This window comes from Schistocerca americana, chromosome 4, assembly GCF_021461395.2.
Source record: "Schistocerca americana isolate TAMUIC-IGC-003095 chromosome 4, iqSchAmer2.1, whole genome shotgun sequence".
In the NCBI taxonomy this organism is placed as follows: domain Eukaryota; kingdom Metazoa; phylum Arthropoda; class Insecta; order Orthoptera; family Acrididae; genus Schistocerca; species Schistocerca americana.
Window position 1 is genome coordinate 606,862,817 of NC_060122.1, and position 18,826 is coordinate 606,881,642.

An 18,826-nucleotide genomic window follows, 5' to 3' on the forward strand; every position below is an offset into this window, starting at 1 on the left:
AGTATTACTGTTCATTTTTGGAGCATCACCTGCGACCAGCTTTGTGAAAGAAGCGGTGACACTTCTTTGCAACTCACCCATCATTTTACATGACAATGCACAGGCGCATGCAGCTCAAGCTGTGGCTGCTCTGTTTGGTCGATGGGACTGGGATGTACTGTACCATCCACCATACTCCCCGGACTTAAGTCCTTGTGACTTTGATTTGATTCCAAAGATGAAAGAACCACTTCGTGGCATTTGCTTCAGAACTGTTGCAGAGATTTGACAGACAGTAGACGGCTCCATTCGCACCATCAACAGAACAGGCTCTGCTAACGGTTTACCACGCCTTCCACATCGCTGGCAAATGGTTCTACACAACGCTGGCGACTACTTTGAAGGACAGTAGCAGGTGCAAACATGTAACTCTTTTCTATCAGTTGTGAATAAACAGTTGCCACTATTTAAGTGCCAACCCTCGTAAATTGTAATGAAATACGACATGAATAAGAAATTAGCCATTTCATGTAGCTATTGTCTATTTATTACTAATCAAAATATGTCACAAAAGAAAAACTTAGTGTTGCTGTCAGGAGTGGTATAAGAGTAATCCTCCTTTCAAGACACTGTCCATTCCATTCAAATGCTCTTCCAAGTCCTTTGCTGTCTCTGACAGAATTACAATGTCATCGGCGAACTTCAAAGTTTTTATTTCTTCTCCGAATTTTTCTTTTGTTTCCTTTACTGCCTGCTTAATATACAGATTGAATAACATCGGGGAGAGGCTACAACCCTGTCTCACTCCCTTCCCAACCACTGCTTCCCTTTCATGCCCCTCGACTCTTATAGCTGCCATCAACTGCCATCTGGTTTCTGTAAAAATTGTAAATAGCCTTTCACTCCCTGTATTTTACCCCTGCCACCTTCAGAATTTGAAAGAAGGTATTCCAGTCTACATTGTGAAAAGCTTTCTCTAAGTCTACAAATGCTAGAAACATAGGTTTGCCTTTCCTTCATCTAGCTTCTAAGATAAGTCGTAGGGTCAGTATTGCCTCACGTGTTCCAACATTTCTACAGAATTCAAACTGATTTTCCCCAAGATTGGCTTCTACCAGTTTTTCCATTCGTTTGTAAAGAATTCGCGTTAGTATTTCGCAGCTGTGACTTATTAAACTGATAGTTTGGTAATTTTCAAACCTGTCAACACCTGCTTTCTTTGGGATTGGAATTATTGTATTCTTCTTGAAGTCTGAGGGTATTTCGCCTGTCTCATACATCTTGCTCACCAGATGGTAGAGTTTTGACAGGACTGGCTCTCCCAAGGCTTTCAGTAGTTCTAATGGAATGTTGTCTACTCCGAGGGCCTTGTTTCGACTCAGGTCTTTCAGTGCTCTGTCAAACTCTTCACGCAGTATCATATCTCCAATTTCATCTTCATTCTCTTCCATTTCTATAATATTGTCCTCAAGAACATCACCCTTGTATAGACCCTGTATATACTCCTTCCACCTTTCTGCTTTCCCTTCTTTGCTTAGAACTGGGTTTCCATCTGAGCTCTTGATATTCATACAAGTGGTTCTCTTTTCTCCAAAGGTCTCTTTAATTTTCGTGTAGGCAGTATCTATCTTACCCCTAGTGAGATAAGCCTCTGCATCCTTACATTTGCCCTCTAGTCATCCCTTCTTAGCCATTTTGCACTTCCTATCGATCTCATTTTTGAGATGTTTGTATTCCTTTTTGCCTGCTTCATTTACTGTATACCTGACTATCCCACTAAATAACCCAATCTTACTTCCAAAGAAAACATCTGGGATTATTTGAAACAGTGGGTGGAATGTACCAATGAAAATCGCCACAATTTGGTAGCCCTAACAGATCTAATCAATAGCGAGTGGCACCAGCTCTATATATCACACACGCAGAGAAAATTATGGACTCGCTCACCGAAGCGAGACTATTATCAAGGCTAGAGGTGGTGCTACATGGTTTCAGCATGGTGTCCCCTTGGGGTAACTAATTTTTTGTCCATATTTGACAAGATGATGGCAAGTGACAAGCATGATTATAAAACCTTTGATTGTTTTTTTTATTGTATTTTTGTTCTTTCCTGTGTGTTTTCACATTTTGAATACCTTTTGCAGTGTATTTAATGTGTATCATATTGTGGGTTTGTGGGTACATTGAGCTTCCAATACTCGATTTATAGATCTGACTTTTGCGTATATACTGAACTCAGTGTTAGTAGTGAACTGTATATATTCACCTCTGTGTAAGGTTTCGGGATATCTTGAGTTGTTTTAAATTGGTTTTAGGTGTGACTTCTGACATGCATCTGTTTACATTTGCCTGGCCATTTTGAACAACCTCTCATCTGATGTCACTGAACTTGCGATACTCACAAACTGAACACACTAGCGTCTGTTACATTCTTTTTATATTGAAATAAATGTAATGCATTACATAATATTCCATTAGTGTTTCATATTTAAGTTTTTTTTCCATTGCTGTGGATAATATTTGATCATGAGTAAGCTGTTGTAAGGAACAGAGTAGTCTGATGCATTTTGGGAGCTGTAGTAAATGGTTTCACTGAAGGGGGGGGGGGGGGGGGGAGGCAGGATGTAGTAGGGAAAACTCTGGGGAGATCGCTGAGACCTTTTCGTGGAACCACAATATCTGCAGCAGGAATAGATTAATAGAGGAGCAGGAAAGGAAGATAGTTGGGTCAAGCTAGCAGAGAGCTGGTGAGGATGAGGGAAGTAGTTGAGAAGGCAGTGTTGGCAACCGGGAGTTGCTTGAAGGTCTAACAGGAGCAGAATGTGGTCTGACAGTTTTGTTGTGGCTACCAGCAACAGGTTTCAGCTGCCATAGTCAAGGAGAGAGAATCCTGAAGGTGGTAGGATATGTGCAGCAGACTTTGCCCATGATTAAGAAGGTTGGTAATACCACTAATGTTGGGAAGAAGAGAATAATGTAGGCAAGTAGCAGTCATGGCAGAGGTGTAGGTCATCAATTACAGGAGAATTTTACGGAATTTTAATATAAATTACAGGAGTAGTTAGGGGAGAAGCATCAAGTCACCAACATTTTTAGGGTTAGTGCTGGGCTGGATCAGGTGGTGGCATTTTTTTGCTCTTTGTGTAAGGATTTCTCAAAAGATGACCACATAGTGATAGTGAGTGAGTGGGGTGGGGAACAGCTTGCCTAGAGACAGGACATACACTATAGGTGATGACCTGAGTAAGAGAGCTTCCCTAACTGGTGGCACCATTGTAAGCCAGACAGAGCTGTTTCAGCAGAATTATCAGCATCATCTTGGCAGTGCTCCAAGGCATGTCAGTGAAGAGCTGAAGTTGACACTGAAAACTGCTGACGGGCGCACATTGTGCTGTTGCCAGAGGGGAAAATCGGGAGATAGAGGTACACTACACATGTTCTGCATCTGAAATTTTGAAAGGAGAGGTTGGTATAGTTGATTAGTGAAAGTATAGTGAGTGAGTGTGGGACTACCCATTGTGAAATACCTGTGATCACATGAAGGAGAACTATGCCTGTTTTAGGATAAAGCATGACAATAGGCTCCCCTATCTTAAAAGTATCTCAACTAGCTTAGAGACTTCTGCGCTATGTATGTGGGAAATAGAATGTGTACCACACATAAGTTGCACAAGCACCATGGAAATTTTCTCAGAATTATCTATCATTCATTAAAATGTGCAGTCAGTTATAAATAAAGTATACCAGCTTGAAGTTGAATTACAGTCTTGGAGCAATACGGTAGTGTGCGTTACAGAGTACTGGTGTAGAGTTAATGAATTGCAGCATGTAGTGCTATTGTCAGATGAATGTGCTCCCCCTTAAAGGGGAGCGGATCATCTATCTATCCAGGGATGGCATACATTTTAAAGCTAGATAAGCTCACCTACATTTAGTGTAGATAAACATTTTAAATTGGCAGACACTGAAGTAACAACACTAGATGCATATAGAAAGTTAATCATTCTTGTGTTTACATTCAACTGCTGGTAATGTGGAGGCTTATTTCAACAAATTAATTGAAGTCCTGAAGAGAGTTTCAGACCCCAGAACAAACATCATAATAAATGTAGACATGAATGTTAACTCGATTGTTGAGGGTGAAATTATTAATAACTTCTTAAACATTTTGAGCTCTTTTGTCATGGTGCAGATGGTAAATAGTGCTAAGAGGGTTTCAAAAAGTTTTCATTTATTTATGGACCACATACTTAAGGATATTGACAAGGAAAATTGTAAAGTATTTATAAAAGATCTTGGGCATTTCAGATCATTACTGATAGGTGATAAAGCTAAAGACTGTCTAGTGAAACCGGCAAAACAGCAGACCTGCAAAAAGATTGTCTCAAATCATAAGATACATACTTTTTCTTGGGCACTGACAAATCAAACCAGGGATGAAATGTATATAGAAAGCAATGTAAATACAAAGTACTCCATATTCTCCACATTGTTTACATTAATTTTTGAGGAGACGCTTCCAAAAGTAGCAAATACTACTGCAGCAGCTAAGGAAAATACAGATGACCCAAAAGTCCATTAACATTTGAAAATTCAATATTGTCTGAAATAATGGAGGTACAGAGGTAAAAACTGGCACTCATGTGAAATGACATGGGGTTTTATTGAAAGTAAAAAAGTGCACAAAATGACCATCAGGTGGCACTTAATGTGGTACAAAAGCAATAATTAACAAAACAAACACTTGACATGTCGGCCGTCATTCATCAACAATACCTGTAGTCAAGGGACATTGTTTTCAACAGCACTGTACAGCATATCTGTAGGTATGGTAAGAAATTGCCATTAGGTGTTGTCTTTTAGCATCTCTAATGAGGGTTGACGATCACAGTAGACATCCAACTTCGGGTAACCCCACAACCAATAATCACAGTTTTACCTTCCAGGAAGTTTTTATCAGTAATGATGATAATTGGTTTCTTGCGAAATGAAAATAAAACTCAGCAGATAATGTTCACTATAAGAGACAAGCCACTATCTGATGACCCTAGTTCTGTTAAATTCCTGGGAGTATATTTAGACGAAAAGTTATCCTGGGACCAACATATAAACTACATTAGTAGTAAGCTATCTAGAGTAATTTATTGATTAAGACAACTCAGAAATTGTGTACCTGAAACATACATCAGAGCATCTTATTTTGCATTTTTCCCAAAGTATAATATCCTATGGCATTATCTTGTGGGGTAATTGTAGTCATATACATGAAATCCTTTTATTGCAGAAGAAAGCCATTAGAATTATTACGAATTCTTCACATAAGGCTCACTGCAAATCCTTATTACTGAACAAAAAATCATGACAGTAATAAACCTGTATGCATACAACGTCTTATTCTATACGAAGAAGAACCTACAAGATGTGAAATGTAGAGAAAATGTACATTGTTACAATACAAGACGCCTCAAACACATATACATGCCTCACCACAGTTTATCAAAGTCAATAAGTAGCTATGAAGTCATAGGGCTCAAACTATTTAATAAGCTGCCCCATGCTATACAGGATCTTCCTGATCATACATTCGAAGAAAGGCTGCATGAATGGTTAATTGCCCACCCATTCTATGACATCAATGAATTCTTCAACTGTAAAATGCAGTAATCCAATAGACGACCCACTGTACATTTACTGTAATATAAGCTAAAATATTTCAGTAGTCAATACTTTATCATACTGTATTGTAAATTGTATCTTCATTTGACATTGCCAATTGCTGTAATGGCCTAAAGACAGTAAAATCTATATTCTTATTTTTATTATTATTGTTGTTGTTGTTGTTGTGGTCTTCAGTCCTGAGACTGGTTTGATGCAGCTCTCCATGCTACTCTATCCTGTGCAAGGTTCTTCATCTCCCAGTACCTACTGCAACCTACATCCTTCTGAATCTGCTTAGTGTATTCGTCTCTTGGTCTCCCTCTACGATTTTTACCCTCCATGCTGTCCTCCAATACTAAATTGGTGATCCCTTGATGCCTCAGAATATTCCCTACCAGCTTATCCCTTCTTCTGGTCAAGTTGTGCCACAAACTTCTCTTCTCCCCAATCCTATTCAATACTTCCTCATTAGTTATGTGATCTACCCATCTAATCTTCAGCATTCTTCTGTAGCACCACATTTCGAAAGCTTCTATTCTCTTCTTGTCCAAACTATTTATCGTCCATGTTTCACTTCCATACATGGCTACACTCCATACAAATACTTTCAGAAACGACTTCCTGACACTTAAATCTATACTTGATGTTAACAAATTTCTCTTCTTCAGAAATGCTTGCCTTGCCATTGCCAGTCTACATTTTATATCCTCTCTACTTCGACCATCATCAGTTATTTTGCTCCCCAAATAGCAAAACTCCTTTACTACTTTAAGTGTCTCATTTCCTAATCTAATTCCCTCAGCATCACCCGACTTAATTCTACTACATTCCATTATCCTCATTTTGCTTTTGTTGATGTTCATCTTATATACTCCTCTCAAGACACTGTCCATTCCATTCAACTGCTCTTCCAAGTCCTTTGCTGTCTCTGACAGAATTACAATGTCATCGGCGAACCTCAAAGTTTTTATTTCTTCTCCATGGATTTTAATACCTACTCCGAATTTTTCTTTTGTTTCCTTTACTGCTTGCTCAATATACAGATTGAATAACATCGGGGAGAGGCTACAAACCCTGTCTTACTCCCTTCCCAACCACTGCTTCCCTTTCATGCCCCTCAACTCTTATAACTGCTATCTGGTTTCTGTACAAATTGTAAATAGCCTTTCGCTCCCTGTATTTTACCCCTGCCACCTTTAGAATTTGAAAAAGAGTATTCCAGTCTACATTGTCAAAAGCTTTCTCTAAGTCTACAAATGCTAGAAATGTAGGTTTGCCTTTCCTTAATCTTTCTTCTAAGATAAGTCGTAGGGTCGGTATTGCCTCAAGTGTTCCAGTATTTCTACGAAATCCAAACTGATCTTCCCCAAGGTCGGCTTCTACTAGTTTTTCCATTCGTCTGTAAAGAATTTGTGTTAGTATTTTGCAGCTGTAAACTGATTGTTCGGTAATTTTCACATCTGTCAACACCTGCTTTCTTTGGGATTGGAATTATTATATTCTTCTTGAAGTCTGAGGGTATTTCGCCTGTTTCATACATCTTGCTCACCAGATGGTAGAGTTTTGTCAGGACTGGCTCTCCCAAGGCCGTCTGTAGTTCCAATGGAATGTTGTCTACTCCGGGGGCCTTGTTTCGACTCAGGTCTTTTAGTGCTCTGTCAAACTCTTCACGCAGTATCGTATCTCCCATTTCATCTTCATCTACATCCTCTTCCATTTCCATAATATTGTCCTCAATTACATAGCCCTTGTAAAGATCCTCTATATACTCCTTCCACCTTTCTGCTTTCCCTTCTTTGCTTAGAACTGGGTTTCCATCTGAGGTCTTGATGTTCATACAAGTGGTTCTCTTGTCTCCAAAGGTCTCTTTAATTTTATTATTATTATTATTATTATTATTATTATTATTATTATTATTATTATTACTGCTACTGTTACAACGCAGAAAATGAAAGCAAAATCACGTAGGATGTTATAAAAAAAGAAACTGGAAGAGGCAGACACACTTATAACAATATACATATCTGAGATGGGAATAAAGTAATAGAATGTCCTCAGGAATTTGTTAATTTTGTTAATGATCATTTTTTTATTTCTGATATTGCGGAGAAGCTGCAGCAAAATCTTCCTAAAACACATGCAGCACCCACAACAACTTACACCGCAAGCATAGTGATGATGTTCCCAAGAACAGAGTTTGGAGTTAGGAATTCAGTACAACAATTAAAAAATAAAAAGTCAGCAGGTGTAGATGAAGTTCCTGTCTCTATTCTGAGTGCGTGCGTATATAGCATCCAAGCCCAATTAACAAACACAATAAATGAACCCTTTATTTCAGGGCTTTTTTCCAGGATACCTAAGGGATACATGAGTGCTGCCCTTCTAACGAAAGGTAATATTGAAAGCACTAAAAACTATAGGCCATTTTCACTGCTACCTTCATTCTCAAAAATAATAAAGCGGTCATGAAAGAGAGACTGATAAAGCTCTTGATGGATATGATTGTGTTGCAGACATTGTTTTAGACTTGTCCAAAGCTTTTGACACTGTTAATAGTAAAATACTATTGAGCAAGTTAGGAGCACAAGGTACAAGAGGCACAGAAAATGAGTGCTTTCAATCTTAATTTAAAAACGGGTTGCAAGATCACAGGATGCAGCAAATCCAGGTTGTGAGCATAATCCACATTTGTAATAAACTGCCTCTCCACTAATGAGAAGGTGATTAATTTTGTTGAATCTTGGCATAGCTTAAGGTGACATTCCAAGCTTGCAAAAAAGTTGTACAAATTGTTCTTTAGTGATGTTAACAGCCTCATAAAGATCTCCTCCATAATGCTTCATGTGTTAGGGACTTCCCCTACAAGCTTTCATGTTGCACCTTCATGTTTTATAATATCATCTACACATGATTAGGTTACTGTTTCATTCTTTTTTCCTCTCTCAGAAATCATCAAAGTACTTCTTACATGTACAAACTGTTGTTTGTCTGCCTACATGCCCTAGCCACCTACATTTCAATTTAATTGTAGTCATAATTAAGTCTTCCACCATGGTCTGTTCCCTGACTCATTGGTTTGTTTTTCTATATTTCCTATTAAGCCCCATTCTGCATCTCTCATTGTTCACTGAACATCCCTCAGTATTTCAATGGTTTAGTACTTAAAATCCTTGTGACACTGCTGTGGGTTGATAGTACTAGCATTGATTACAAGCACTCCTTTTCAGACACTTGAGAAGCTCAGATTTGAAAACTGTTTAATTTATTAGAAGCAGCCACACCAATTTTACTCTTGTGTTCATTTCTTTTCCAGTTCATTCATTCATTCTTGTAAACTATCTTCAATACAAACAATGTAATTTTACTGTTTATTTACACTATTTTCTGTTCACTGTATAGATTATATGTTACTTTAGTATTACTGCAATCAATTTTCAGTCATTATTTCCAAACATGTTAGAGCAAGTGAATATAAGTATTTAACCAAAATTTTATTTTAATTTAAAACAAAATAGCATCACATATGAATACGAACAAAAGTGCTAACATAAAGTACATTGCATGTAAATGCTGAATTAGAAAATTAATCTAAATTGCTAACCAATAAATGTTGTATTCTGCAGGGAAAATCATATAGAAGTGAGATTTTTGTACGCATTTAATTTTTGTGATTTGCGTGCTACACTTGCACATTTCACTAATACTTAGAACATGTCAAATTATTTGTATTTTATGTACTTATTTATTTACAAGTTTTGTAATTCTGCTTCTACTGCCTGCTGTTGTACCTTCAAGAGTAACACTAATTCTGTGGCTGTGTGGCAGTACTGCTATAATTTTGTCAATTTTCTTTCTGATTTCTCTGTTTTAGACCTCATCCCTTTCTCCAACAATAATAGTGCTAATAACAGCATTTCACTGGATGATGTGGAAATGGAAGAACAGTTCAGTGATACTGATAAATATCCCTGACTGAATTTCTTTGAAATTGTAAAATATATCTCCTTACCTGCAGCTATTGACTCTCAGAGTTGTAAATTTTTGTTGTATGTCTTGTAAGTCTGTATCATCCTTATCATATGTCTTATATACACAGAGTGTCTGTCCCAAGAGTTATCAGGCTCACTTTCTGTTGTATTTTGGCTTATATTTGCAATTTTGTTTTTGCAATGTGTAGTGGAGCCAGCTCTAACAAATACTGCTTATCACAAAACTTTCACTTGAAGCCTATTGCCTATGGAAAGTATCTGTTTGTTTCCCATTACCATTAAAATGATTTCTACATCAGATTTTTAGGTGTTATTTTTTTTAAAGTGGTACCAACTTAGTCTAGTGCAATATTCATTTTATCAATATGTATCAACAGGGACAGTAAAATTCTAAGAATTGCCAGTACTCCAGCCTTGATTAACATTCTACCATGCTCCGTGCTGCCTGCTCGTGCCGTGCAGCATCAGCACTTTAGTTGCTGTTGGAGTACTATTTATTATTTTTGTTTTACTCTCCCTGTTATGAAATATTGTTAAAATGAATATCACACTAGAGTAATTTGGGATTGGTATGTCAAGTAAGCATGTAAAATTCTGCCTTAAAATAATTTTGCTTGTGACAAGAAACAAACAAATCCTTTCTATTGAAAATGGATGTCACATGAAATGTGTGATGTGCAGTATTTGTTTGTGCTGACTCCATCTACACATTGCAAAGACCTCCCAAAATGCCAGAGAAAATGCACTTGATGACTCTTGTACCTGTATATACCTGAGTGTGTCTGTACATAGAACCATATTTGTTTGTGAAAGGAAAATTTTCATTTTTGTTTTGCTTTTTACTACAGTTCATGCACACAGGACACACATATGTACAAGAGGGGAAATCAAGGGAGGGAAAGAGTATTTTGGTACAACGGATGAGCAGTGAGACTAGAGGCAGTAGTGTTATACATAGGAAAGTGTAAAAAGGGTTTATTTTACAAGTATATCCATATGAAATATACTATTCAGTCATAAGCAAACAGTAGCTCATCTATTAAGAAGGAATTTACAAATCTTTTGAGTAATTAAAGAAACAGTTGTTCATTACAAGTAATACATTTCATCTTTTGATTTAATACTATGAATCATTCTCTGTCACTATTGCCACATGTAAGAACACATTTAGAAAATGCTCCAGGCTGTGTTTCTTCAACTTCTGCAACCATGTCTGTTTCATATCGACTGACAGTGTCAGTTGATTTACTTTCATGTTTACCTGTGGAAACATCATTGCTTCTATCACTGTGACTATCACTATTCAAATCACTTCCCACGTGTATGATCATCACCAGTGTTTAGTCCAATAATCATTCACTTGAAATGTACTGCTCTTCAGTTTTCTTTATGCTCTCACAGTGTGTCTTCCAGTCTTATTTTGTTGTGAAAGAACTTGTTCATTTATAAGTTTTAGTAATATGTCTATTCAGATTGCCACGTTAAGTTCAGAAACACTGTTCTTGATACTTGCTCATATCAGCACTATAGGATTTAATTCTGGATGATACAGAGAAAGTCGTAATATGGCATGACTGTGTTTGATTAAAATACTGTCTGTTTTATAAGCACCCTGGCCTGGTTTGTTCATTTGGATCACTGAATATAACTGGTGTCTCAGCATGTCCTTGTGAAAAAGAATTATCTTCTATGTTAACCAGGAAATCATTTTCAGCACACCCTATAATGAGTTGTTACTCCACCTGTACAACAAGTGTCAACATATGTCTCATCCGCAAAGACAATTGGACGACACTCACATCTGTACTCTCTGATACTTTTCAAGTAAGTTATTTGTTTTTACCTGATACGACTTTATTCTGCTTGTACACGAATCTTAGAATTCAAAGAATTTTGTGAAGTGTGCTTATACTTCCTTCGGTATTTATTGAACTCTCTAATTTTGTATACCTTTTCTTTAAATTGGATCTCCTTTCTTTGTAATGTAGAAATTATTTGCCATGTGGAGACAAACATGTTCATTAAAATTGCCTAGACTGAGCCTCCAAGATATTTTTGGCATTTACTTATGTGCGTCGAACATGTTGAGAATTCATCTGCGTGGACTCTTTCCAGTTCTCTCTTGGTTTGCCAGATGGAAGTAAATGAAACACCAGTTGCTTCATCTACTCATTTCAATGTGGATTGTAGTCTCATTGGAGCATGTAACTCAGCTTCTTTGTTCATAAACTGGTAGACGTATTCAACCACTTTGCAGGTTTGACTGTGAAGAATTTTTCCATTTAACTTGCTTTGTACTAGTGGCATCTTCAACTTTGAATGTGATCTCCCAGAGTATTTCCAACTGTCACTCCACCTGACATGATAGCAATACATCTGATTGTGGTGATCAACTGAGCAGGGCCAACTGCACATCTTGTTTACACTGTAAAGTTCTGTTTGCATGAACTGTGTACATGAATATATTTTTTGTATTATTTACTGAATGTAGGGCCACTTCAGTATATATATCTGTGATATTTGTTAGAGGCTGCAAACCTTGTTATGTGTGTATATGTCAATTATTGTAAATGTTACTTCAAAGAAACTCTAAATGGACCAATATGTGAATCCACAGTCAAACCATAAAATTACTAGTCATTTTGTGGAAAGTGTATTTCTGTATATATATATTTCTTTTGTTACTTCATGTGAATAAATGATATTGAAATAGAATATTTTTTTTTAATATAATGTACAGAGAACTTACAGTTAAATATCACTTTTGCAAAGTATTAGAAACTGTGATGTTCATACTCCTAATAATTACTTATCTAAAGCTATTTTGGTACACTGTTGATTTGTAGAAGTGTTATATTTTTGTGTATAATTCAAGAAAAAAGTTTGCTCAACTTAACAGTTATTTATGATGACCATCTAATGTGTTTTTTGATAGTATTATGATTAATGAAGTATATAAAGGTAGTAAAATCTGCATTTGTATTGGATAAAAACCCTTAGTTGAATTGATTCATGACACTATCAGAAGCAGTGAAAACAAATTGTAGAGTTCACAGTTCAGTTTTTGGTCTTTTTTATGTTTGTCAGATAAACTTCCAAAGATAAGCATTTCCTGTTGCACCATTGTTCAACTGAAGATGGCCAAAAGCTGAAATTTCAGTTTATATAGCTGAACTCTCAGTGATATCCCTTCAGTTCAGTTGCTCCATAAATAATTATTATCACAAACTATAAGATTCTTTATTTTCCATTATACTTTGTATTGAAACAGAGAGACTTCTTTATGTAAGAACTTCGTTTATTTTGAACTCTGCTTTCGTCTGTAAGAACTACACATGCTCACAACAAGAGCTCAACCCATGTAGCATTTGTTTTTGCACAATACCATGTTGAATGTTTATTTTGACAAAAATAGGATATATTTCATGACTTGATCTGCCATTTTCTGCTTGGTGACCAGCTTTGGTTAAATTACTGCTGGATGTACCATTCCAGTTCCTGCCTTGGACAGCAAACTGCCATGTTGTATCCTGGAAGAAACTCAAACAGCATCAAAACAAACAAATATTATCAAACTAAAAATTAAAATTATAACTTGCTTCATTCTAATCAGCTTACTCATTTAGTATGTGATCTCTCATTCCCTACGGGGTTAATACCAAGTTAAAATACATATAAATTTAGCCCCTCACATATGCTGCACCTTCCACCTTTAACTGCATTAGCTATACTCAATTTCTTTACTTGAGTCACTTGCCCTTTTTCAGTTAACTCGAACAGTTGCCACGCCAGGTAAGTATATAACCACAAAGATTTTTATTGAACAAATTTAAAAAAAGTTACCAGTTAATTCGAGAGCCACCGTATGTTTTACTATGAAAACTTGATGATACTACAACATCTGCTTATTATCCATGATTATTGTCAATAAAGAACAAGTATGACACATGACAAAAATCTTTGCATTCAGTAATTAATAGTAACTACAGAGAAAAGATGCAACTTAATTCATCAAATGAATTACTTATGCATGTTTCTGTAATTTATTTCTCCATCTACTATTGTGGCGAAAAAGAAGAATTTGGTCCATGAAGGTATCATTGGGATGGAATCTGGAACAGTGGTAACTTTTTGAAAATTTATAGAAATCACTCTCCATTTAATTCAGTCTACAGAAAGAATACACTACCATCTGATGTAGTCTGCTACCTTGTAACTGTTATAAGTAAAGAGCTTAACATGAATATCCTCTCTACACTCGACGCTTGAGATTGTGTGTAGCTTCTCTGTGCTACTAGTCAAAAATAGGCGATTTTAGTAGGGAAAAGTAATTGTTTGAAGCATATTTTATATGAAAGTATGTTCCTTTACATCTCTTTCATTTTGGTAATTTAGGATTTGTGATCTGAGGTTTTGTAGTTCAGTTACCTGAATTCTTGTTTTTATCATGACTTCTTCTTTTAAGTGCAAAACAATGTATTTTTTGTGTTAAACAAACACCTGACGTGGTAATCTGTAGGCCTGATTTTTGTGGCTTTTAAGAAGTGAAAATTTGTACAATAAATTGAGTTAAACGATTTAGTTCTTTTCTCAAGTGTTAAATTTATGTTGCAAACATGTGATAAGTGTTAATGTTGCCGTAGTGTACTCAGTCAGGTAGCTGTATGTGAAGATTGTGGATTGCTGTTCCATTGGGATGATTGCTGTAGGAAATTGAATGGGAACTCAGTGAGGCTCTCCATGGAACTATAGGCTCTGAAAAAAGACGAGAGAATTGCTGAACAGGAAGCAAAGATTTGTGCATTTCAGGCGGAGTTAACACTGTGTGAAATTTGAACTAGATAGTTTCAAGGGAGAAAAATATTGAGGAAACTGGGCAAAGATAACAAATAATGGGTGAAAGGGATAGCTCTTCTACTTCTTCAACTACATTTAAGCTTCCAGTAACGAATAAGTTTGACATTTTACCTGAAGTAGAAGGGGAAGAGCCTCAGCCAGCTGTAGGTCACAGTAGGGTATAGCAGATTTTTCTCAAAGAAACGAAGCATGCTTTGGTAACAAAAGAGGCTGGAAAGAAAAGAGTCTTGCTGGTAGGTAGTATCCATGGCAGGTGTGTAAGGCGGATGGTACAGAACAAATTAGGATCAGGGCATAAATGTTGTAAAGCTAAGTTATAGCCTTAGCCATGTGACAGAGAACTTAAGGAAGGTGTGTAAGGATTTTGATAAAGATGATCAATTGATGATAGTAAGTGGACCAAGGAGTAGGAACTGCAGCATTGGGGTTAACATGTATGGAATAGGTGTAGCAACTGCAGACACAAGTTTGAGTTCTGCAACTGGGAGATGGGTATGACCAGAGACATAGCTTACACCTCAATAAGGGAGAGAAAGATAGATTTCTTGCATAAAATGTGTGTGTGTTTGTGTAGGGGGGGGGGGGGGTTCTATCATGTAAAGCAAGATACCTGTGATTATTGATGTCAAGAGAGTATCAGTTTTAGTTTAGAGTCAGAATGCAGGCATTTGTTATGAAAGAAGTTACAATAACAGAAACCCCATAAAATGCTTAAGAATGCACGAAAAAGTAAGGTTAGTTGATCTCATCTGAATATTAGTTGATTGAGTAATATAATGCAAGAGCTTCTTGTCTGTCTGGGAGATTTAGAGTACAGTGAAGAAATAAATAAATTACCTGAACACCCCATAACCACATGGTCAGAGAAGCTAAATAAACACATTATAATCTTGCATCTTACTCATGTAGAACTAACATAGAAAAAAGAGGCATTGTTGCATATATATAAATACAGAACACAGGTCAAAAACATTGAAACAAGTAAATTTCTTAGAGTTCAGCATATAGAAGTAGTTCTCTTTTATTTTCAACTGTATATAGATACCCACTGGGAAATTGTGAATTGTTTGTGAGGCATTTGGATTCCATATTATGCTGTCTGAGCAACAACCAGTCAATAGACTGTAGTGATTTCTAGGTAGATTTTCTAACATTCTGATAGGAATTAGGCCTGGGAACATTATTTGGCTCCTACAGTTTGCTCTCAGCAATTAACTTTCCAACACAGGTGCATAAATACAGTATAACTCAAACTGATAATGTGTACCTTGGTGAAGTTCAAAAGCGAGAAAAGAATGGTATACCAGTTACAAATGCTCTCTTTGAAAATAATCCACAGGTAGTTAGGACAACAAAGACCTTATAGCATACATTTGTAACATTGCTGGGAATGTGAGTAAATACAATCATTTAAAACTGTTAAATAATAATGTTCACTTGGAAATGTCATTGAGTACTCTCACCAAAAATGAATAATAAAAAAAAGTTCCTCTATTAGATACACAACTCAGTGTGCTTGTACTGAAAGTGTTGACTGAAACTAATAAGAATGAAAATGTCAATATAGTTCTCGAGTGATGTAAACAGAGCAGTAGAATTTAATACTCAACTGTTAGATCTTCATAACTGCTTTGCTGCTGATGTCCGTTGTCCATAATATGTTGCAGTAAGAAATTGTAACAATCATGCCACATTGGGAAATTGATCAGTGAAAGTTCAGGAGTTGCAATGAATTATTTTATTACTGCATAGATGGTGTGCAGGAGTGAACATTTGGCATTACAAACTGACTACATCTTGACACTCCAAAAACTGGCTGCAATCTGTGTAATGAATATGCTATTTATACTTTTAGTAACAATCAGTAGTATTGTTTAGGATACAAATTTGCAAAATTACAGTAGAAAATTAATACAGAGATAAACTGTGAACAGTATAATGTAGGTACATTATTCTCTGATGAGTATCTGTAGGTGGTGTGTGAACTAAACAATTTAGAAGTGTGAAACAAGATAATATACATAAATTAACAATGTGAATTACATTTGATTAATACATAAACAAAGTATAAGTTGTGTCATTTTTCTAATATAAATTGAAGTTAGAAACTAATTACAGTATCATTTAATAGTAGCCACATTGTTCAAAATGATTGCTAGAATTGAAAATCAGTGTGTGTTTACATTTGTAATAAAAGACTGCATAATTTCTCTTTAATTACAAACAATGTTCACATATTCTACTATTATATTGCCAGTGAACATTGGTAGTCATTAAAAAATTTAGCTGATTAGTGACTTCATTGTCAACAAAAAATATTCCTACCAGTTACAGTGTCTGTATATCTACATCTACATGATTACTCTGCAATTCACATTTAAGTGCTTGGCAGAGGGTTCATCGAACCACAATCATACTATCTCCCTACCATTCCACTCCCGAACAGCGCGCGGGAAAAATGAACACCTAAACCTTTCTGTTTGAGCTCTGATTTCTCTTATTTTATTTTGATGATCATTCCTACCTATGTAGGTTGGGCTCAACAAAATATTTTCGCATTCGGAAGAGAAAGTTGGTGAGTGAAATTTCGTAAATAGATCTCGCCGCGACGAAAAACATCTTTGCTTTAATGACTTCCATCCCAACTCGCGTATCATATCTGCCACACTCTCTCCCCTATTACGTGATAATGCAAAACGAGCTGCCCTTTTTTGCACCCTTTCGATGTCCTCCGTCAATCCCATCTGGTAAGGATCCCACACTGCGCAACAATATTCTAACAGAGGACGAACGAGTGTAGTGTAAGCTGTCTCTTTAGTGGAATTGTTGCATCTTCTAAGTGTCCTGCCAATGAAACGCAACCTTTGGCTCACCTTCCCCACAATATTATCTATGTGGTCTTTCCAACTGAAGTTGTTCGTAATTTTTACACCCAGGTACTTAGTTGAATTGACAGCCTTGAGAATTGTAATATTTATCGAATAATCGAATTCCAACAGATTTCTTTTGGAACTCATGTGGATCACCTCACACTTTTCCTTATTTAGCGTCAACTTCCACCTGCTACACCATACAGCAATCTTTTCTAAATCGCTTTGCAACTGATACTGGTCTTCGGATGACCTTACTAGACGGTAAATTACAGCATCATCTGCGAACAACCTAAGAGAACTGCTCAGATTGTCACCCAGGTCATTTATATAGATCAGGAACAGCAGAGGTCCCAGGGCGCTTCCCTGGGGAACACCTGATATCACTTCAGTTTTACTCGATGATTTGCCGTCTGTTACTACGAACTGCGACCTTCCTGACAGGAAATCACGAATCCAGTCGCACAACTGAGATGATACCCCATAGGCCCGCAGCTTGATTAGAATTCGCTTGTGAGGAATGGTGTCAAAAGCTTTCCGGAAATCTAGAAATGCAGAATCAACTTGAGATCCCCTGTCGATAGCAGCCATTACTTCGTGTGAATAAAGAGCTAGCTGCGTTGCACAAGAACGATGTTTTTTGAAACCATGCTGATTACGTGTCAATAGATCGTTCCCTTCGAGGTGATTCATAATGTTTGAATACAGTATATGCTCCAAAACCCTACTGCAAACCGACGTCAATGATATACGTCTGTAGTTCGATGGATTACTCCTACTACCCTTCTTAAACACTGGTATATTAAGTATACTTGAATGTGATGTAATCATGAGCTTTCTATTTGGCTTCTAACCAGTGTTTCCTTATTAACTGCTGTATAACTCACATAGTAATTAGTACCAAATTGCAATATTTAAATTTTGACAATATTTTATATGCATTTCTGTATCTTAAATGGCTCTATGAAGGGTGTTGTGTAACAAATAGTTTGCTAGATGCTCAGCATAATGTTTGACCAAATCAAACTGTGTATCAAAAGTATTCAGAAAAATTAGCTCATTTCAACTCCTAGATTCAAAGTAATCACAACAAAGCATACTATGTAAATCGTGTCATAAATCGCTGAGATGATTGTTTATATGTGTAGTTTCTGCACGGAAGATCAGCTTGGGCATTGAAAAGTATAATGAAAACAAGTAAGTATATGTACAGGGTTTATATAAAGTCTGACAACGCTTTCAATTATTTGTTGCATAAGAACTAAACGTTGTACAGATGTTATACATATTGCATTTTGAACAGAAACTGTGAAAGTTTTTCTTACAAACATTCTATATGCGAACCATGAGTGACACGGCAGACACCAGTACTGTTATCGAATTCTTGCCATACCTGTCCTAGGACGGCATCTTTGACTGTGGCATTCTCTTCCCATATTCTCTCCCAGAGCTCTGCTACATCACATGGTAGAA

The 18,826-nt window shown here is 36.5% G+C and overlaps 1 protein-coding gene across 3 annotated transcripts in view; it reads left to right on the forward strand.

Annotated features, from left to right (window-relative positions):
• LOC124612647 (transcriptional protein SWT1) overlaps window positions 1–12,341 on the forward strand; it is a 284,350-nt gene extending 272,009 nt beyond the window's left edge. For all 3 annotated transcript variants that reach the window (XM_047140954.1, XM_047140952.1, XM_047140953.1), the window contains one exon: window positions 9,509–12,341. In XM_047140954.1, the coding sequence (XP_046996910.1) occupies window positions 9,509–9,609 (101 nt within the window). In that variant the 3' untranslated portion in view covers window positions 9,610–12,341. The remainder of the gene's footprint in view (window positions 1–9,508) is intronic.
• The last annotated feature ends 6,485 nt before the right edge of the window (window positions 12,342–18,826 follow it).